This window comes from Strongylocentrotus purpuratus, unplaced genomic scaffold (assembly GCF_000002235.5).
Source record: "Strongylocentrotus purpuratus isolate Spur 01 unplaced genomic scaffold, Spur_5.0 spur5_scaffold_13, whole genome shotgun sequence".
NCBI classification, from domain to species: domain Eukaryota; kingdom Metazoa; phylum Echinodermata; class Echinoidea; order Camarodonta; family Strongylocentrotidae; genus Strongylocentrotus; species Strongylocentrotus purpuratus.
The window spans coordinates 2,290,445-2,312,866 of NW_022145598.1; the positions used below are offsets into that span (position 1 = coordinate 2,290,445).

The 22,422-nt window shown below is 36.4% G+C and overlaps 1 protein-coding gene and 1 long non-coding RNA gene across 2 annotated transcripts; one reads left to right on the forward strand and one right to left on the reverse strand.

The window, feature by feature from the left end:
- Positions 1-253: 253 nt before the first annotated feature.
- On the forward strand, positions 254-10,337 carry LOC100890939. The gene is made up of 10 exons (XM_003725604.3): positions 254-421; positions 570-812; positions 2,525-2,608; positions 2,959-3,110; positions 4,088-4,223; positions 5,052-5,258; positions 5,961-6,047; positions 6,545-6,652; positions 7,577-7,658; positions 8,066-10,337. Exons 1-10 carry the CDS (start codon positions 343-345, stop codon positions 8,775-8,777), a joined length of 1,890 nt encoding a protein of 629 aa, XP_003725652.2. The 5' UTR covers positions 254-342; the 3' UTR covers positions 8,778-10,337.
- Positions 10,338-13,088: 2,751 nt separating this feature from the next.
- On the reverse strand, positions 13,089-15,048 carry LOC105443507. Its single transcript, XR_004063686.1, has 3 exons — positions 14,987-15,048; positions 13,528-13,609; positions 13,089-13,222 (listed from the first exon to the last, which is right to left on the reverse strand). It is a non-coding gene; the product is annotated as an uncharacterized LOC105443507 (long non-coding RNA).
- Between the last annotated feature and the right edge of the window lie 7,374 nt (positions 15,049-22,422).

A 22,422-nucleotide genomic window follows, 5' to 3' on the forward strand; every position in this document is an offset into this window, starting at 1 on the left:
TCATTTCCATAGTTCGATAGTTTTTCTTACTAAAGAAATTCAAAACTTCCTTCTTAGTTATCCGATTTTACTAAATTTTTTCTCTCCTCTGTTTCTCTTGTTTTCCTGCATCTATTAACAGCAAATTATTATTGGAGTGGACTTGACCTTTAAATCCCTGAGTAGACGTACACACGCATACTGTACACATTGATAACCCACACGACGTCACATCCGTGTCATAAAGTCCTAATTAGGGTTAAATGAGATAGTGACAGTCGTACCTCACATATACCATTGTACTCGGACATACCAGCTGCGGAAACTTGTACTGTCAGGATTTAAAACAAATAATCGTCCGAAATGTTGAAATTGCGCCAGTTAGTTCTTCGAATTTGTTTACTGATGGCAATGTCTGGACTTATTCACGCTGAATTGAATGGTGAGCATTTTATTTATTTTATTTTATAAATCGCGTGTTAATTTTTCCTATACATTTTGTCGAAAATCAAAATCATTATGTAGATGATACGCTCTTTGTTCACGGGTTTTTGTTTTTGATTTTTTTTGTTTGTTGATATCTTTCGAAGGGTTCCGTTTGGTAGGTGGGAAGAAGCCAAACCAGGGCCGTCTCCAAGTTCGTTTCGATCACAGTTCTAGCTATCAATATATGTGTGGTGATGCGTGGACTGTCCAAAACAGCAAAGTAGTATGTCGTCAGTTGGGATACCCGGGTCTTGTACGAGACTACAGAACTACATCCGAGGTATCGTTTGTAACCAGTTCTGATGGCGATACTGTTTCTAACGTCGCTTCAGTGCGGTGTCAAGGAAGTAAGTGTGTAGCTTTAGTACTTTCGTTTATGATGTACCAAATTAACAAAAGGTTCAACCTGTCATCATTTAATGGAGAAATATAAATGTTATACATACATATTGTTACTTTTTGTTTGAAAGTGTTGAGTAGCTAAAGGGGGGGGGGGGGGGATTCATTCCCCTATTTGCCTAATGGGACATTAAAATAATTATTTCTTTGTAGTAAGATTGGTGCCCCTTTCATAGCTGGACCCAGGCTACGCCAAATCTGTAAACTAAACTTTTTTCAATGTCATAGATTATACTTACTTTCTCTCATTATTTGGTTTTAGTATTATGAGAGAGAAACAATATCAAAGCTGTATGTGTTAACTTTCATTATAGTGTTGGTTATAAAACTTATATTATCTTATTTATATCTAATCAATTTCATTTTTGAAAGTATTCCCACAAGCGTTATGTCATAATTGTTTTAATATGGTATGTGTTTTATACAGTGTATGTGCTTTTATTGTAAACTAATTATAATTCATCTAATTTTCATTTATAATTTAAAAATGTAAAGTAAAGTATATTTTATTTGACTTTTTGAATATTACTGAATCTATTTAAAAAGAAATAAAAATGGAATTTTATTTTCAACCATTGATGGGGTATAGTGAATCAATAACTTACTAATATTCAACAATTCAATTAACCAATTGACCATTCGTTTGTTTGCAGTTCCATAGGCTGTGTACATGAATTAAAAGGTTAATGTTGGTAAAGAGTTAAAAGTTAATGAAAGTCCCAATTCTTTGTTCAAAACACTAAAATTGTGACCATGTTTAATATCATAACCTCCCTCTTTGATTTTGATTGAAAAAGAATTACTAGCAGGCTCTGTTTACATTGCTTCCACCACAGGCCCCACTCGATGATACAATTTTCCATAACCTTGATCAATATTCCAAATGACAGCTAATTAACTTCAGAAAAGAAAGTGTACCACAATCAAATTACCATCACACAAATGGTAGCCATTAAAAGCTGCCCTTTTCATATGTTTTCAAAGCCTGATATCTTTCATTTTCTCACAGTGAGCGGAAGTAATTCCCTCCTGTGGACTTATCAGATTAAACAATACCAAATGACATCATTATCATTATCACCTGTATATATAACGTCGTTTTACTCAGCGAGTTTAATCGTTAATATCCATTGTAGTTTGCTCAGCACTATGAGCGCCTGTAACATGTCCGGGGGAGGGGAGGGGGGGGGGGCGGGTTAGAACCAAACAAAAACAGGAAAAGATATTACACGCTATTTGCCATTGTTTAATTTGGCTGCTTTAACAAAAACAAACATAAAGAGAGAGAGAAAGAGAGACAGGAGGAGGAGAGAGAGAGAAAGAGAGAGAGAGAGAGAGAGAGAGAAAAAAAGGGGGGGGGGGGCTGAGAGAGGGGTTGGGATGAAAGAGGGAGAGGGAGAGAGAGAGAGAGAGAGAAAGAGAGGTACACTACCAGAATTGTTCAAATATTATTTTCCATTCGTTATCTTTTATACTTTCTTAGAAACCTTTGCATTGCTGGGTAATTTATCATGAAACCACATACATAACGATTTTTAGTTGTAAACATCGTTTGGTACGACTTTTATCATGGCCAGATGAACATTGAATGTGCGCTGAATATTAATCTGCTGTAGTATTTAAAATTGTTATACTCTTATCCTTTCGCTCTTTTTCTTAGGTGAATATGACCTTGCTTCCTGCCCCAGTAACCACAGCGTAGTATCTTGCTCTATCGACCAAACAGTGTCAATCGTGTGCCACGGTAAGTTGGAAATATACAGTTGCTTAGGCAAACTTAGGATGCTTCCAATAAGAGGAGGAGGAGGAGGAGGAGGAGGAGGAGGAGGAGGAGAGAGAGAGAGAGAGACAGAGAGAGAGAGAGAGAGAGAGAAAAAAACATGAGAAAGAGGATATAGAGGGGGAGAGAGAGAGTGAGAGAAGGGGGGGGGGGTGATATTTGCTCAAAGAAAGTTCGTATTTGATGTCATTTGGCTATTCAATAAAATATTCATTAGAATTGTATAACATAATTCTGATAGAGCAATTGGCAGAATACTCACACTTCAACTTACTAAATTGCTTTAAATTTTCACCTTTGAAATCATGATTCAGATTTCGGATATCTCGGCTGTTTTCGGCAGCGTCCGCATGAAATCGGACTCGTCCCGAACGCTGTGCGGTTTAATTATGACATCACAAACAACGACGAGTGCATTGAGAGGTGCAGCGCGGGGTATGACTACGCCGGTAGCTCTGGGCCATTGGTGAGCTAGATTTATATATATACATCGTCCCAGTCCCTGGGAGAAAAAGACTTATGACACTATAAACATGACAGACAAAGAAAGAGGACAAAATATACAGTTCCTATTATGTAAAATTGTGTAGAACAGGTGTCACATGCATATTCACATGTTCTACATATTTTTACATAATAGCAGTGAAGGGATGTTCCTTTGTCTACCACAGCAATTGTTGAGGGTAGAATGAGGAACTGTATATTTTGTCCTCTTTCTTCGTCTGTCATGTCCATAGTGTGATACCCCTTCGCTTAAACTGTGTCACCTGTTTTTTTTTATTATTTCTTTGTTAGGTAGTTTCTTTCTATATTTACTCATCAGATCCCCCCCCCTTCGACTCTCCGGGAAATCACTGACAACCCAACAGAACAAACAAACGTTTACAGGACCCCAAAATGCTTAACATCCCCCTACCCGTATCCTCAATTCTTTCAAACCGAATCATAACGTTCAATTTGGTTCTATTGACAACGGTCAAATTTGTAAATGTAGTTATTTAAAGAAAGCTAAAAATACAAACAGCAATTTTTGTTTTGTGTGTATAAAAGGCTGTGCGTCTGATTTGTTCGTTTATTGGCACCTGTTGTTTTGTTTCTGTATAAAAAAACACCTAAGCACTATGCTTACCTATAAGATTCCCACATTTCATTCGTATAAACTGTCCAAATAATTATCATAATGATTAAGTATTATTTCCAATTTGTTTATGATTCTTTCAGTGATTCGAATACTTCTTCTGGAAAACATTTCTCAAAGTTTTGTGAATAGGGTATAGGCTGCGATTTGTTTTCAGGTTTATCTCTTATACACTGCTTATCGTTTTTTTGTGATTCTTTCTTCGATCGTCTTCGTTTATCTCGTCTAATTTAAATCTCACTTCTTTTTTCCGATATGAAATTCTGCAATTCAAAACATGTACCATTTATTTGGACGTCCCTCAGTGTATCTGCACGTTTAAGCACCCCTCAGTGGAGTTGGATCCGAGCACAGATGAAGAGTGCAGTGAGAGATGCGGCTCTAACTCCCTTCAAGCTTGTGGCAGGAGCACAGAAACCAGACAGCAGGCATTCTATACGTGTAAGTCAGAATCAGTCAAATGATATAACATCTCGATAACGCACCTAATACAACGTTTTTATTGTTTTAACCACCTTCTCATTCCAAATGTTTCAAAACGTTTGAAAAGCGAATACAAACGTTCAGACCCTATTCGATTCGATTCGTCTCAGACTGCACGGTCCGGGAAACGAAATATTTACATGATACACACGATCGTGTCACACGATAGACTCATTCAATGAGAATATATTACAATTTGTATATCGAATTCAGATGTTTACCATACTATCTCATTAATATATGAGTTTATATTGTAGGGTGGTATAGGGGTTTATTCACTTTCCACTCATTATAATGGTTGAGGGTTTGAATCCGTGCTCGGCAATAACGTCCTTTGGCAAGGCATTAATCTACATTTTCCACTCCCCACCCAGGCGTCAATAGTACCTATAGCAATCGCTAGGGTAATGATAATCGCAGGGCCCGTAGGATGGACAGTATATTAAAACTGGGGGATGTTTCACAAAGATCCTAAGATGAACTTATCTTTAAGTTGGACTTAACAATTATAAAAAGCCGTTAGCATCATTTAAATAATTTCTAAAGATTATTTTAAAAGGTATTAAATGTTGATTCAAATCATTCATATTTTCTATTATCTTGGGAGATTTCATGTTCTTGATGTGGAATTTATGAAAAGTCTAAAATACTTGAATTCTGCTTTTGAATGTATTTCTTCATAAGGCTAAAAATGGCTCTCCATAATATTTAAGGGCAACTTTGAGCTAAGTTCGATTTAGAATCTTTGTGAAACACCTTTCTGGTGTGGCTATCTTTTGAATATAGTTTACAGTACTCGAGAAGGACTTTGCAATGCAGCATCTGCTCCAGCCAATGGGAACGTAACTGGAACATTTAACCGCTATGGTGATATCGTTACTTTTCGCTGCAACGCAGGGTACGACTTGATTGGAATGGACAGTCTACAATGCCTCGTGACATCAGAAAACAGCAGCGAAATATTCTGGAATGGAATGCCTCCTATTTGTTTTGGTAATATAATATTTAAAAAGAAATTGGGTATCTTTGGCCAGTATCGATAAGAGCATTTTAGCTTGAGTCCATTTTAATTCCTGAATTTTTGGTTTGATTCAGTACACTGTTTTTATGGAAAAAGTGTAGATCCTAGGTCTGTAAATGAATGAATAAGCAAAATTTATGCTTTCACTTGATTGTCTTTGTTACGTAATAGCAATACCGAAAAAGGCGTTATGATGTGTAAGGAAGGGTGTCCCACTTAGTTCTGGGAGAGTTGTGAACAAATCCAGTGTTAGATTAATACTAAATTCTGTAACACATCCAAAATTACCTCTGACAATTTCGATGCCCTCAGAAGTCTGCTGACTTACGGATGTTAAAGTTAGCCTCCAGTTTTGAGATCGCCAGGAGATGCCGTTTTGCTAACCGCCGCATCATAACATTCAAACAACTGGTTTACGCTCTCATCCCGTATGTGCTTGGTTCGTGAATTGTTCTGGGTCCTGTTTCATAAAACTTGTTATCAATAACAAATGCTAAATTGCTATGACAAATGTTCTCTCAGCCAATCAAATCCCGCGATTTCAGAAGCTTATAACAGTTATATATTGTTACTTGTTATTGATAAACGTTTTATGAAACCGGGCCCTGGCCTTGTCCAGACCAGTTTTTTTTTTGTGTGTAATGGCTTTCTCTATGTTCGCAATATTTCTACAGCTTCTAATTCAGTACCGTCGTTAGTACCAACCTCGTCAACACAATCAACAATGGTCTGGCCTCCCTCGACTACGCCTTCTACCCAAGGTAAGAATATGCAATCCGATTAAACATGAATACTGTTATTCACTAATAATGTCCCACTAACAGTGCCACCAAATTCAAACACGGCTGGCAAATGAAACCGTAGGATGATTTTGGACATTTTGGTAGATTTGCCATTATTCATTTTGATAAAATTAACGGTCCACGGACTCCATGGTATCTTTGAGTTAAGAAGTGTATAGATGAAATAGAGAGGTAATCGAAACCTTCCTCAAGACTATGATCTAAATCTGATGCATTGCACTATTTTAAAAATGTAGACGATATGAAATTGTCAAAGGTGTCAAGATGGTCAAATAATATCGCCTCGACTATATACAAACTAATAATTAAATCTCAACCCCGACTGTAATCCTCAAAGATTCATCCACTCTCAACAAGACCAGTTCTTCCGAATACCAATGGTTTGCTTTTGAAGAAATATTTTGATCTTCTAAAGTGCATCTATCGTTTCGTTCTTCCATTTGAATAACTTACAGCTACATCTCAAGCACTGTCCAGTTCAAATCCGACCTTAACCGGAAGCAGTCGAACTACCTTACCCGGAAGCATTACAACTGAAGGAAGTAACAACGAAAGATTGTTAGGTCAGTTATGAAACAAATGTACTCGAGCATCATTCAAGTACTAGATAAAGAGTAGACAATGTACTGTAAAAGGACAATCCCATAACGATAACGAGGATGAATATAGCTAAACAATTAGCCTATTCAGTATCACATGGTAATTGTAATTTGTATTGAATATTGGTGAAACTATGATAAGCATCGATTTCTCGGATCTAACAGCCCTAATTTAAAGTTCCAGGAGACGGATTATTAAAGTCAATAAATTAACATGGTTCATGATATAGGCGATATGAGGCTGATCTGTAATCATACATTTTGATACAATAACAATATCTGTCATGTCCAGCTGCGAAAGGCAAATAGATTAATAAAATTTGTTTTTGTTCACAGGTTTTGAGTACAGTATATCTATCCAAATCATAGTCGTTGTTACATGTTACCTTGTTTCTCAAGTGCTAGCATTTTAATGAACCCTGACAAAAAGCCTTTCTAGATTAGATTTACATGAATCCTTTTACTGACCCTTGGTCAACATACCAACATTCATTGAACAATGTATCTAGACTACTGTTAACAAATGCCACGACATGCCTCAAGATCAATGATATAATATATATTATATATCTATAAATATATATATATATATATATATATATATATATATATATATATATATATATACATACAGTCAAACTTGCTTTAGTGACCACCTGTCTACAAAGACCACTTTTTGTGTTTTTCTTGGGCGGTCTCTATAGACAAGTTTGACTGTATATATATATTTTTCTCAATAGTTTTTTCCTTCTTTTTCAATAATTTTTTCTATTTTTTAAATATTTTGTAGACAGTATACACACACACACACACACACACACACACGCACACACGCACACACATATATATATACACAGGCAAAGTGCAAAAGTGTTTTCTATTTTTCAGATGTGAAGTTCATCGCTCTCTTATCTGGCTTGACCATCATGTCGGTGTGTTTTATCATCCTCGTCGTGGTCTTTGTATGCTGGTAAATATCAACATATTTATCATTTAGATGTTCTTAGAAATATAACCAGTCGAACAAGACATCATACTAAAAAAAAAAATCAATTTACGAACGTTGTAAGGCTGAAATTCAAAGCTTTTACGTTTCACAAAATGTACCTCAAAATAACTTTTTTGTTTGTTTTGTTTACATGCACTGAAAAGCTAAGTGCATATTATTTTGGAAGGAGTTTTTGGACGAACACTGTCAGAAAGTATACAGATACAGACTTCGTTATATCAATGACTTTAATGACCTAATTCTCGCAATCAGCCGACGATATAATTTATTTCTTCAAAATGCCCGGCCAGCTGTTGATTAACTAAACTTACATAAAACATTCAACAGTATTTATTCTTCTGACCGTTATCACTTCTCTTTCTTTCTAGCTTTGTATTAAGGCGCAACAAAAGAAGCAGTGGTGAAGTAGAGCTAGAATTACAACCCATGCAGTGTCCCTCACCACTTTCTCATCCAGACTGTCATCTGCGAGGTGCCGTCAAAAACGATTACGTGAGTGGTACGGAAAAGGGTAACGTGGGTGACGTCACTGCCCTGGACGACCACGACAGTCAAGTTCATCACAACTACTGTTCGTTTCGCCAGGAACCAAACGCAGCCACGAACCTCGGTAGAACCGACAAGCGCGGTTCAACCGAACTCCTGGTTGACGACGAGGGTGTCGATAACGAGTACGCGTGCACGTATGAGTGCGCGTACGAGTGCATCGACGTTGACAAGACGGATGCGAAGAGAATGTCGGACACTTCTATGATACTAGCTAGATCAGTTGCTGCCAAGGAGACTCACAGCACTCACAGATCCATGGGTCAACTCCACGAAGGAGACGTTGGTCCCATGAGGCCCACTTCAATGAAGGACCACGAATACACTTACATCGCGAACGCACATACCCCTCCCTTTCTCTCCGAAAACCGAAATACGGCATACGAAACTCCCATGGACCCATCCTCTGCTCATGTTTTCCAGGAGGTAAACCGCCCTCTTGGTCAGGAGCTGCACCAAGATACAAGTCATTATCTGAATAAAAACGTTATCCATCCTCGTTCCCGGGCCAATCGGGACATGAACCACAATTAATAGAAGACATTAACAATTAGTAACTAAGCTATTCCGTTTCTGCATGTACATGACGATCTGTTATATCATTCATATGTATGTCATTTGCAATAAGTTCTTTCTTTCTTTGTTTTGTATGTTCTATGTGTATTATCTTGTTTTCTATATGATTTATATGCGATTGGTTGGACGTTGATGACACGGATTTATATTTTTATTCTTGATTGTTATTGCATTTTTTCCTTCTTTTTCAAACAAGGCTTCATGGAACATCATGGAACAACTATGAAAATGTACTACCCCATATTAATGTCAGAAATACATATTTTGAAAAGCAGTCTTCTCGGCTGACGTGATATTAACTGTGAATAAATCAATTAAATCAAAAGTAGACTTTGACCACATTGTCTACAAAGATAGCCATGATTACTATAATATGTAAGAAAAAGGAAATAAGACACGAACAGAATGAATATTTCTTGGAATCGTTCCTGAGTGATAAATATAAATGAGTTTTATTTAAATAATAATTGCGTGACAATGTCAATATTTCAAGAAAGTAATATATATACAAGTTCAATCAGAGTTTTGATTATCAAAGGCTGAAATGATTGACAAATGAAGTGGATATAATCAAATGCTATCTTTAAAAACGAGTTTATTCAAACTAAAGCATTTGATTTGTTTTGCACTCTTAAACAGAAGCTCAACTAAACGACCAACAAATTTATGTATATACGATGAGAATAAGTTTCAATAATATCACTTAACGTATCGAAACTGAATCTTGGATGTAGCAAAACTGCCAACGTATTATTGATGAGACCACGTGTATACATAAGAAGCTGTGTTTTAAAACATTTCATATCCTCTTATTGATAGTTTTTTGATTTAGATAACACCGAAAATGAATAATACAATGTAGAGCGTATGTAAAACATATATTATGGGTTGATAATTGATTGCAATGCGTTCCACAGCATGCGAGAGACTTTAGTACACAATTCATACTGTTTTATAGAGGGAAACGGGAGAGAGGTGTGGGGGCAGGATATTGACGATATATATAACATTCGGAGGCATTACATTTCCCTTTACATCACGTAGTCAGAATTTTACTATAACTCAGCTGGTAAGGAATTGAACAGAAATACAAATTGATCAATTAGAAAATATATTTTCCATAGCAAGAAAACCAATTTTATGAATTTAAAATCTTGTAATGTCATCGGGTCGATTAAAGCTCAACTGCACTACTTATAGCTGCTTGCGCCCTCTAAATAGCAAACAATGCCTAATCGGTGCCTGTTGGTCCCCCATAGTCCCTTTTGAGGGCTGATTTGAAGAAATAACCACCTGTCAGTGACCTTGCAGGGAGGTCTAATCCCTCCTGGCCAAACTAGTGCAAACGGGCTTTAATAGTTGTAATTTTGGTGCACTCATACCTTACTTCCTTGTGCACGTGTCAATGATAATCTACCACATTACTGTATTAGATTACTTAGTAATTACATTATTGCGACATTCCAAATACTGCGGAATCACATATATAAGATTAAATAAATGCATAAATGATATATACATAACATTTCATTAAATTTTGTTTCTTAATTGATATAACGACCATCATGATAACAATATAAGACAGTAATGACGTATGTCAGATGTCATAGAATAGTAGGGTAGCAGATGAGACACACATCACTGGTAAACAAGAGAAGCCTACCCGATCATCATCATCATCACCACCACTCCATTAAATATACATTAGCTTATAACTAGGAGCTTCTTTGCATTGGGAAGTTCTTAAAGGTATTACAAAGTTTTGGGAAATTTTGAAAAATGGGTGGATAGTGATTCTTTACAATTTTGATATGTTTGGATGCCCCTGTGGATGTATTAAAAACACTTGAATCTTTAGCCCCTAAAACACTTCTGCTTTCGAGAAAAATTATAAAGATAAAGATTTACCGGTGCTCCCGGTAAATTTTGATAAATTTCAAATAGCTCCTACGGCCGTACAATGGTAGCTGCGACCATGAAAATCTCAGAATATGTAGTTGTGGTATATAATTTTCGAACAGGAATAGCTAATCGGTCAAATTTATTCAAGAAACATTGTTTGATAGCTTAATTAATATCTTGACCTTTAGAGGGAGCTATACAACACAAAGTGTTTACTATTTACAATTTCATAACTTTAGAGTCGATTTCGACCGGGACAACGATAAGTCAATATTGTAGGATCGCATATGCTTCCAATATGTTCATTTGAACCAAATTCACGACTCAATACCAAAACTGTGTATTATACCCATTGGCTACCGAATTCCCGCATTCCCTTACCCGGCTTCAGTAGGCACTACATAAATAGACTACACACACATATGCTTGTGCAGATAATACTACCAGAAACCGAAAGTGCTGCATGTAGTCTTAAAATAATACTGCAATAAAGAATAATTAAGGATAGTTGTATTCAGTAAAGTCTGAGTTGCTTTCTACCATGACTGCGATCAGGTGACTAGTATTATCTGAAAACAATTCGTCCATTGAGAGCCGGAAGGCCATTAACTCCACAACTTTTACATAGACCTAACTTCCTTATGTCTGTGAACAGACGAATTCTAACCACTCAAACATAAAGGTCTAGATTCAATCTAGCGGTATACATGTGCATGCCTATCTACATTGGTTCTGTGTATGAAAAACCCACGTAATAAACTAACGAGTATTTACATCTTACTTTTCTTACTTCTCCTAGAGTAACTGTCCAAGCATGGTTCAGTGCAGGACGCAGATTCTGGCCCTGGTTTAGGTCTTTGGGCGAGTTGGGGGAACTGTGTTCTAGGAGGGGGGTCAGGGGGGGGGGCAGACAGAATGTATTTCGCCGTATGTTTCTCCCCAAAGCCGCAAAAAGTACCTGTCATGCCAGTTTTTACTGACTATATACACGATGCACGATATCTAAGTCAGTGGTGCCCCATGCAGTTACCACCAACACAATATACACAGACCCCTCGCTTTATTCGTGAAATAAATTGAAATTTGATAGTTATATAGGACCGATTGCCACCATCTCATAAGGATCATTCTCTGGTGTTTGGGCCATCCCAAGTTCTTCCACAGGGGAACCAACCCCACCTTCCGGATTTCCCGATGTTCCCTTACCACTGTCTCCAAGATCCTCACCCACTCGCAGTTGAACATAATCATCATCATCATCATCATCATCATCATCATAATCATAATCCATTTCTAAATCATCTCCATCTCCATGGTCTGCTTTGGTCTTGGCGTTAGCCTCATCTTCTACCAGAGCAGGTTTGTTCTTTTCCCCATCATGAGGATTGTCCGGTGACCCTAGCCGCAAGGCGCAGTATTCGTTTTGTAGCCCTACCAGTAGAGCGCAGTATCCGTCGCCTGCGTCATCAGGCTTCGACATCACCTCCGATTGGCCATCCATGTCAGGGATTCCGATAAATGGTTCAGACACCACTCTACTCCTGGCGCCCTGCGTGGAGTGACGGCGCCTTTCAGCAATTTTAGGCTTCTTTGACGCTCTAGCTCCGAAAAGGGAAAGCCTTGAATGATTTATTGCGGATGCGAGTTCTTTCATCGCAGGGGCGTGATCAGCGGTCGTTGTAAATGACTTTACAGCACTCGATGGCTCGGTATTTTGCAGCTCTGCTGATTTCAGAACTACAATTTCTTTCGTAGTTTTCTTTCGTTGAAATGGAGCTTTGACGAATGATGGTTCCTCTCTGCTTATATAAGCAGCGGATCTAGACGATTCTGCAAGTGGCCTGTGAACTATGCTACTTTTAGGGCGAACCGCAGGTTTGGCAGCTGTTAGTTCTCCTGTCTTTGGATTGGCATCGAATACAGCTGATCTTGTGCGTTTCGTGTTTACTGCAATTTCATCGAGGCGATCCACTGTTTTAGGAAAAAAGGATTGTTTTATGTTGAAATTAGCAGCGGATCCAGGTCTGTCCTTCGGAGCTGTCGATATGTTTGAGTCATGACTTAATGCAGACGATGCTATGGCGGAACCACCCTGGACGGTAAATGTGTCCGGCTCCTGTTTGTCAGACACCACACCCGCAGTCTTATATGTTAGCTCTTGCTGGTCAAAGGTTACAGAATCGACAAAATTACAGCCTTTGATACCCAATGACGCACCGGGCACTGGAGCAGGCAATGGGACAGTGCTCCCCAGAGTCCCATGAGTTTGATCTGGTGTAGCATTGGCGACTTCGTCATCATTATCAGCAACGACACGACTGCTTGAAAATCCTTGGCTATCTTCTACGAGGGTTGACAATGATGGGTTGGAATGATTCCGAAATTGAACACGATAGCCTTCAGAACGAAGGGCAGCTGGTGCTCTACTAGATGATCGGGAGGAGGGAGGTGTCCAGCGATGGAAGATTCCTTGACGGCGTCTACGAATATATCGTACCACCCTGAACAAAGATAGAGAGAGGAATTATTGGTAACCAGCTCACTGTAAACAGCCCAGGAGATATGACCATTTTATGTCAAGCATATTTATTGAACAATAGTTTAAAAATTGACATCAAATAGAATTCGAATAGTTTAAGTTTAGAAAGAGATGGGCTAATATTACCCCTTAAACTTTGAATTAGTTTCATGCACCTATAATTATGAGTAAATTATCTAAACAAAAATGACATCATATTTCTATTATATCCCATCATAAATTAAGTCATTTTTTCATAAGTCATGAAAATCGGAACTGTGGACTTACAAGAAAACAATTATGATGATGAACAAGGCTACGACAACCGCTGCTATATCGATGAGAATACGAAACCAAACTGTCGTGAAAACTGAAAGAATACAAAGGGAGTAAAAACAGAGTGGCCTAATGATTTATTTATCATCTTCACGTTGACTGGATATGGTGATAGCATGAATAGACAACTAGAAAAGATCACGTGTGTGGAACTTTTAAAGGGTTTGAAGAGTCAATTAGATTTGCCAAACCCGGAAACAATGTCGACGTTGGACAGAAATTACTCGTTACCTTGTTTCACATTAAGTCAAAGATGTACAACAATATTGACTAATCTTTGACACACGATTTAAACTACACCAATGTACTCCGATATTCTATCAAGGTAAAATGGCAGTTTAATCATGTGATTTAAGACAACTTAAAGTAGACCAGTCAAGACATATATTTGTTTACTCTGGTTTCGGGGGTAATGCATGGCATCCATTCTAAATCTGTTGCAAACAGAATACTAGGAATAAGTAAGGAATGGATGTCACGCGCATCTTTTAGGTTAAACATTTGGAAGACTGTACAAAATAAAAAAATCTCATGATGAAATATTATTTTTATCTGATGAAGGCCTTTGATAAACAATTTTATGTGAGTTTGAAGTAATAAGCTGTTTAATACACATTTAAAAGATAGATATTAAACACATAATGAACGGCGGAATTAAAGCGTGATTCACTCAAAATGTGGGGATGATGAAAACTACTTATTTTTTTCAAAGTTTCATACATACCGTATTGAAACACCTTTAAAAAAAGAAAATTAAACGTATATTATATTGTCATACCGCACACAGAAAAGAGTTTTAGCATGAATGCAATCGGTCACCCCTAAATGCAACTTAATCTTTTTCAAGAGCATTTTTTGTGATGTTTGGCTGGTCTACTATTTTGAGACATCTAGAAGAATACGAAATATAAACATTGCGATCAATATTTCTACAACAACAACAAGATTTTATATTCATTGTTAATCGGGTTATCAATAAGTCTGTATGATAAATGACGAAATGTGAAAACCTTTCGTTTTATAACGATACAATAAATTTACATTTTATGTACCTTGGTGTTCTTATTTATGAAGTCATAATTTGAACAAGTCTCTGAGTGAATGCTCCAGTTTTTTTTAGAGGGAAATACAAATCTTTGTTCACTATTTTGCTAAAAAAGTAGGAAATCAAATTTCACATCTGTTCGGCATCATATCCATATCATATTGCGAAACCGTCAAGATGAATTTCACTACGCTTTTGACATGTTATCAAAGCTCACCTTTACATTATTTCAGCTAAATGATAGTAACAAAAACACAAAAATAAACACTCACTCGAGCAAATACCAAATAATGATCACAGATTTGTTCATTTTGAAAGGTTTCTGAACTATCTAAATGTAATCATTTCAACGATTTCAATACTCACATGTATTGTCGGCCAGTCTGCACGTGGGAACTTCACCAGACCACTTGCCTGATGTTCCATTGACTGCCCCAGACGCCACACACTCCAACGTCTTGTTTCCATTGAGTTCGAACCCCGGAAAGCAGATGAAGGTGACATTGGTTCCCATACGGAAAAGGTATTGGTCGATCGTGCCATTGTCGGGCACTGCCAACGGGCTGCAAAATCCGACGTCTGTTCTGAAAACTGGCAAAAACACAATGACATATGAAAAAGATAAAATTGGACGTATGTACTAAACATTAGCAAAAAACAATAGCATATAACAAGAGTAAAATTAAAAGTCTGTGGGCCTCCTAAAATCTAAAAAAACAATGACAAATGAAAAGGGTAAAAAATGTGACGTCTGCACTAAAATCTAGCAAAAATATTTATCTGAGGGCTTTATCTCAGAAGGATGATTTCCGATTCGACCCAGGTAACATTGGTTCTATATAAAAGTAGATATGACCATTTGGTCCTATGCGCACCTGCAGACAGTGCTTAGGGCTAAGGTTTAGGCATAAGGCTTAGGGTGTTTTTAATCATAAAGGCTTTGATAATACGGTTAATGTTATGGTAGGTTATCTTATCGCTGGAAGAGTGAGGTTATTTTAGTTCAATTTGGATGACTCTACCGTTAGCACACCGTGACTGTAAAAGTTTCAGACATGGATAATTGGAAGTACACACTCCAAATTAGCATCCCACGCGTATGGAGCATATTTCGTATTGAAATGGAAAAAGAATAAACACGATTTTAAACGATTTTAAACATAACAACAAAATAACAAAAAATACTGTGTCTGGTATATTGTTCGTTAGACACCAATCGATTAGTTTTTTTTTTCAAAATCAATTTATCAACACTATGTTGCTGATAATTATGAATGCGTGTCGTGGGGGGGGGGGGGGGCTAAGGATGCGTGGGTAAGTGTGTGCGTGCGCGAGCGCGCGCGCGCGCGCGTGTGTGTGTGTGTGTGTGGAGAGATGTTATTACATGGCGGCCTGCAGGAAAGTAAGGAAATGTATTGAATCGTAAAATGAATATTACTTAAAACTTACCACATGTTTGACCAGTATCCTTCAAGCACCTGTCGTCACAACTTCCATCATGTACTTCCGAGAAACTTGAATTGCCCACAGTCGGATCATCCTCTCGGCAGAAGCATGTTAATGTGGTGAAGAGTGCATATCTTTTAAATTCATTTCTGCAATGAATAAGACAAGCTTCCAAGTTCGTGACGTTGTAGTCAGGAGAGTGTCTGTCCAGCCATTCTTGACCGTCTTGATAACATCCGTTTCCGGGTCCTAGTGGAGATTGGTCAAATATCAGATTTCATTATATTTGATGGTATTCATTCAAAACATATTTAGACAGGAATAGATCATCAATTGATTACTGAAGCAATTTTACATGAATTCATCGTCGTAAGCTTTATTTAAAGCTTGATTGAGACGTCTAAATCAAAGCGAAAACTTTGTCATAAAAAAGACATATAGATTATAAACAATAATTATTAATATACCAAAATCGAAAACAGAAAATATTGAAAAGTTACGTTATTCTCAATCATAATAGATTGAAGCTCTGTATCGTTCTTTTTTGCAAATACAATAATAGTAAGTTTATGTAAAAGGAATTCCCTTTCCAGTGATCTGAGAGAGAGCCCTAATTCACAAAGTTTCTTGAATGGGCAAAAGTTATCTTCTCCAGAATTATAAAATGTGACCCAGAAGACAGCTCTTTATAATCATTTTCTTGACTAATATTTCATTGTTGTTCGCATTTTCTTCTCGCACCCATGACTAGCATGTTTAAGGAATTTTCCAGTCCCCTCCAGTCCCCTCTCTATACTGCTAGCATTCTCCTTAGCTTTACTTCTCGCTTCATCTCTCCATCTCTCACTCTTTCTCTCTATCCATTTTACCCACCTATATATAGCTATCTATCCTTTTTTATAATATTTTCTTCCAATTTTAGCCGTATCATGTATTTTTATTCATTTTTTTGGTGGTCTCTGTCTAGTTTACATGTTTGTGTATTCTTGTTTTTCTTCTCTTAAGCATATTAATCAGTGAACCTGCACGCAACAAGCCTAGATTATAAATAGATTCACTTTTCATTTCCGAAGTTAATGATTTACAGAATATTTTTTGATTTCTTTCATGTCATTAGTCAGTATGATTAAGGATTATTTAAATCCATATTACTTTGTTTTGTAAATTATGTTCTGCATTGTTAACTTTGCACAGTACAGTAATATTTAATGGACCCTGCTTATATGGAGTACTATACCTCGTAAAATACGTGAATTGAAATTTGTTAACACTTTCAAACGTAAATACAAAAAATGCTTGATGGACGTATATTGATATTAGCTACAGATTTTAACGGTTGTTAAATCCATTATATTTTACATGTAATTGTTGTTTGTTTCACTTTTTGTTACAGCTTAACTTTTTACATTTGATTAATTGGTCAGCCGCATACAAGGACCACCTCCTTTCTGGTTGCTACCAGCATTAGCAATTTCCTTTGTATTATTCATGTTTGTAAATTGATTCTGTGTATTTCTGTATTTATCTATGTTAGTAATTGTAATTGTGTGAAACTTTGTATACTGCTTTTGTTTTACCCTGTATGTTTTTTATTGCTTGGCAAAATAAATTGAAATTGAAAATTGAATTGAATTGAATTGAATTGAATTGAATTGAATTGAATTGAATTGCATGGAAAATGAAGCTATATAATATATATATAGTCCTGAAGTTATATAATTTATATTATTCTTAAATTTAAAGGTTCTATACAAGTACAAGCATTTGACTGTTTGAATGCATTTGTGTTCAACTATCAAAATGAACACTAAGCCAAAAATGTATATTCCCATAATGTTTTTGTCTCACCGTTGGGATGGAAAGATGAAAAAAGAAAAAAAGAAAGAAAATAGAAAGAGACTAAGAAGAAGAAGAAGAAGAAGAAGAAGAAGAAGAAGAAGAAGAAGAAGAAGAAAAAGACAAAGAAAAAGAAAAAGGAGAAGAAGAGGAAGAAGAAGATGAAAAAGAAAAAGAAAAAGAAAAGGAAGAAGAAGAAGAAGAAAAAGAAGAAGAAGAAGAAGAAAAAAAAACAGTGTAAACTCATCATACTCACCGCTGGCATCCGTAGACTCTGCGTGTACCAAGCATATCAGTAACAGTAAATATAACACCATCATGTTTACCGATCCACATGCACGTTTTTGTATTGGTAACTGATGTATTGAATTTAAAGTAAAAAGTATTTTTAACGTGTATACGCCTATACTCGTATGATGTTCCCAAAGTGCAGATACGATGGCGTAAATAAAGACGATATCGTCATAATGAAAGAGTATACTAGTGTAATTCCACAGCGATAGTGCCAAGATTGCTTCAGAATTTCCAGAATAACTTCCTCATCCCATGCATGCATATCACGTTCCTTACTAGACTCAGTGATCATGGTAAAAGAAACTAATTTTTGAAGTGAAAGCTGTTTTGTCTTCTTTTGACATCAAGTACATCAATATGTAATATGAAGTATGTACTAAGCACCAGCCGAAACTACAACTACAACACAGGGCGAAGGGCGGGGCGCTGTGAGAGTGAAGGGGGAGCACGGTAAATCCCCCATTAAATTCTTGTCGTTAAAATAAGGTTTCATCATCCCGATCTTGATAAGTTCTTGAGGCGCCCCAAAGTTAGAAGACAATACATCCTTTTACGGTCAAGGCCGCCATTTTAATATGCGAGTAAACATTGGGTCATTAATGTTTTTAGATGCGCATGTATTGTCGCGTCATTGCCTGCGCTGTGCATACATGGGCGCCATCTTAAATTTCGAGTAAACATCTTTGTTTACTAATAAATTAAAGTGGCGCCCATGTCTGCACATGCGCACTCATGTAACCGTAAAAGGGTGTATTGCTCGTTCAGATGTGACGCGGCAAAATGGCGGCGATTTTGTTGTTGTTGTATGATTTAACAGAGCTCAGTGAATACGCGCGTGTCGTTTGTTACACGCAGTAGCCATTCATTAACACGTAGAAAAAAAGGCGGCTTAAAAAAAAGGTTTTGCGGCGGTTTAAAGCAGCATATCTGAAGAAATCTCAGGAGTTATTCCTCCGTCTTCGTAATCAGTGCTAATATCTCCTCCTGTCAATGTCTACGCACTGAAAACTAGGAGTTGCGCCACCAACGATAGACATGTCCTTTTGTGATATTTCCCCACTCCATTTTCTACTTTATAAATACATTGAGACGTGTATAACCTCCAAACACAACAATTCTTACAAATAATCAGGAAAGTGAAACAGCACCATCTCCTGTTTTTCCTATAAAATTGTTGACAGTCGATTTCCAATTCATCTACTTGTCAAGTTTGGGTTACACTTCTTTCTTATCTCACTATCATAATTTTATAATTAATCAACAATATCCTATTGACATTCTCATTGCTTTATTCGCCTCTCTGCACAGTCACTCGTTTGCAACATGTGTAATTTTGCACAAGACAATTTTAACCGGTTGACGTGATAGTTTCGTTTAATAAAATGACTTTGAAGCCATTGGTATAGAAAATGTAAGAAACTTCATAAACAAAATGAATCTAACAAAATCGAGTTAAAAGTGCAGTTGTCTTTAATATATTCCTTTGAAATAAAATACTTGTCTAATTGAACATAGATACAAATGTTCTGCCTCAACATTCGCAGATACATTAACAGAGACAGATAGCATTACTCATTTACATCTCAACCATGAAAGTGTGTTGATATTTAAGTAATATTGACTGCCTTCTGGGCAATACGACATATATCGCCTGAACCAAAGGTGAGGGTGATATATGACAAGTCGTATTGCCCTGAATTAGGCAGTCAATATTACTATTATTAACCACATCAGACATCTAGAGCAAACAAGAAACTCTTACTATCTTATACTCTTAAACTATGTAGGCTACACAGGGTTTCCTAGCATTAGAAGTTGCAAAAACATTTTCAATCCAGCACTGTTCATCCAGTGTTTGACATATTTTCGATACACTGCAAACAGTTTGCCTAGGGTGTGATTGTTACGTCACAATAGAGTTCGCGCAAAGTGCGCATTTTCTTATACACGATGCGCGATGTAAATTACAACTGGCTCTATATTATTGCTCACTAGTTTTACACGCATTTTGCCATTGACTTTTTAGAGCTGGCTAAAATATTTGTTCATTGGTTTACTGTATAACCATATTGAACGGCAAATTACACACAATCCCATTGACTTTTCTGAGCGGGCTAAAATATTTGTTCATTATTGACCGGCAAATTACACACAAAATCCCATTGGCTTTTCTGAGAGGGCTAAAATATTGTAATTTTGTTGGCTTATCCATCAAACCTTGAGGGCAATTACATTTAAAAATTGCCCTACTCAGATGTCTGATACGGTTAATAATACGAAGTATATAATTGGTGGTATCACGTAGTGTCATTAGTTATTGAAAACAAGATATTGACCTCTCTTTATTCCACTACACGGTACCCATGTGGTACTTCGTATTTCCTAGTTACCTAGTTATTTTTTTAAATAATTCGAGATATTCCACAGTTCCAATCTTAAACGAATATATTCATATTTTGAAAGGTTTCTCATTTCGCCACCTAAGATCTGAATGGAATCACCAACATTGTTTAATATAGGAATGCACGCTGCTGACCTTATGTTTGTCACTGCAATTCAATTCAATGAAAGTCACTATGGTTTATGAACAAAATACATAGCAGTAGTCCAGGGACTAATTTCTCAATGTTTGCAATGCAAAAAAAATGGTCATAAAATAATGATCATCGATTTAAACAAAAAAGAAAATTAAGAAGCTTTGTACAATTAAAATTATGACAAATCGAAATCAAACATTCGTAGAAGGATAATTATGACAAAAAAGGAGTAAAATTAGTTTATCTATCATAATTATGTAATATAAAGGACAACAATATTTTGAATCAATTATTTCAAGATACATTATTACGTGTGAATCAAAACATAATTTGGAAATAAACGAAAATCATTAACAGAGACACTCATAATATAACCACTTGGTATTAAGCAAAAGTTCTACGTTTTACAACCATGAAACCATAAAGTAATGATGACATTAAAATCAAATTATGATTATTAAACGCTGTTAACGTTATGCAATAACATCGGTTAGAACTCACAGATAACTAATATGACTCGAGCCACACTAAGAAAATAACACCTTAATTTCGTTTAAAATAAAGTAAAATAATTAATAGTTATAATTAGACGTATTTATCCGTATATAAGTTGCATTACATTCCCCGGCAGACAGAATAACATATCCGTGAGCCAAAATGATAAAACTAATATATTTAATAGAGATAAATATCAATTGATTTATTGTATATTACCTTCAAATGAATGTCCTGCTTTCGATTTCATTTCTCGAAAGAGTATTGTTATATGTTCATTGCCATGAAAGATTACCTTTTGCAGATAACTTATATACTGTATAATTAATTTGTTATGTAAAGAAAACATTGTTCGAAATTATCCCACGAACCTATGAGCTTTAGTATTTTGTATAAGGCATTCATTGCAAGATGGATTTGTCATAATTAAGGCTCAATTGGATCTGTCTAAAGCATATAAATGTAGAAACGTGTAACAATAAATGGTTACCAGAAATTCTAATAATACGTTTTATTTTACTAGGAGTAAGAACTTGTACGATAATTATTAATTTAATTTGCAAGTCTACACAAACGAGGCTGTAATACAGTACGGATATTAATTAAAGCTTACCTACATCTACCATTTGTTTAGCACAAACAAATTTTGGTTTGAATATAGTGAGCCTAACATAAGCAGGGTGTGGCCATCCATGGGCGCTATATGTTATCTACATACTCAATTGTGAGGAATATTTTGATATAGGGGTGGTATTTTTTTTAATCAAGATGGACGCACGACAAAATGTCTATATCATTCTACTTTTTCGATAACAGTCGAACGCCAGGTATTATACTGTTCAGGTCTAGCGGAGGTGTATTTACATTATCCGATGAAGTGTAGCATTAAATTATGCGAGGGAAGCGACTTAGGCACTCCGAGTGGAGCTGGGTCTTTTGTATTGAGCGCTTCTGTACAAGATTACTGGAGCTAGCAAAATGAGATCTAAAAACTATTTCATAATGACTTGTAAATATAAGTTTTTTTTAAATGAAGTGATCATCAAATTAAAACAACTGCCCATGTAACCGAAATGTGCGCAAAAAAGGTCGATATTTCAGTCATTATGCTAGGGCGCCCTCAAGTAGATATCTCGTAATCCCCGCTTTGAGAAGCCACGGGCATTCCTTCTCCGACCACTCGGTATCCATTAT

Coding starts and splice junctions, on each gene's coding strand:
- LOC100890939 (XM_003725604.3), top strand. CDS start 343: ATGTTGAAATTGCGCCAGTTAGTTCTTCGAATTTGTTTACTGATGGCA. Junction 3,111..4,087: donor CCGGTAGCTCTGGGCCATTG/GTGAGCTAGATT, acceptor GACGTCCCTCAG/TGTATCTGCACGTTTAAGCA. Junction 7,659..8,065: donor GTCGTGGTCTTTGTATGCTG/GTAAATATCAAC, acceptor CTTTCTTTCTAG/CTTTGTATTAAGGCGCAACA.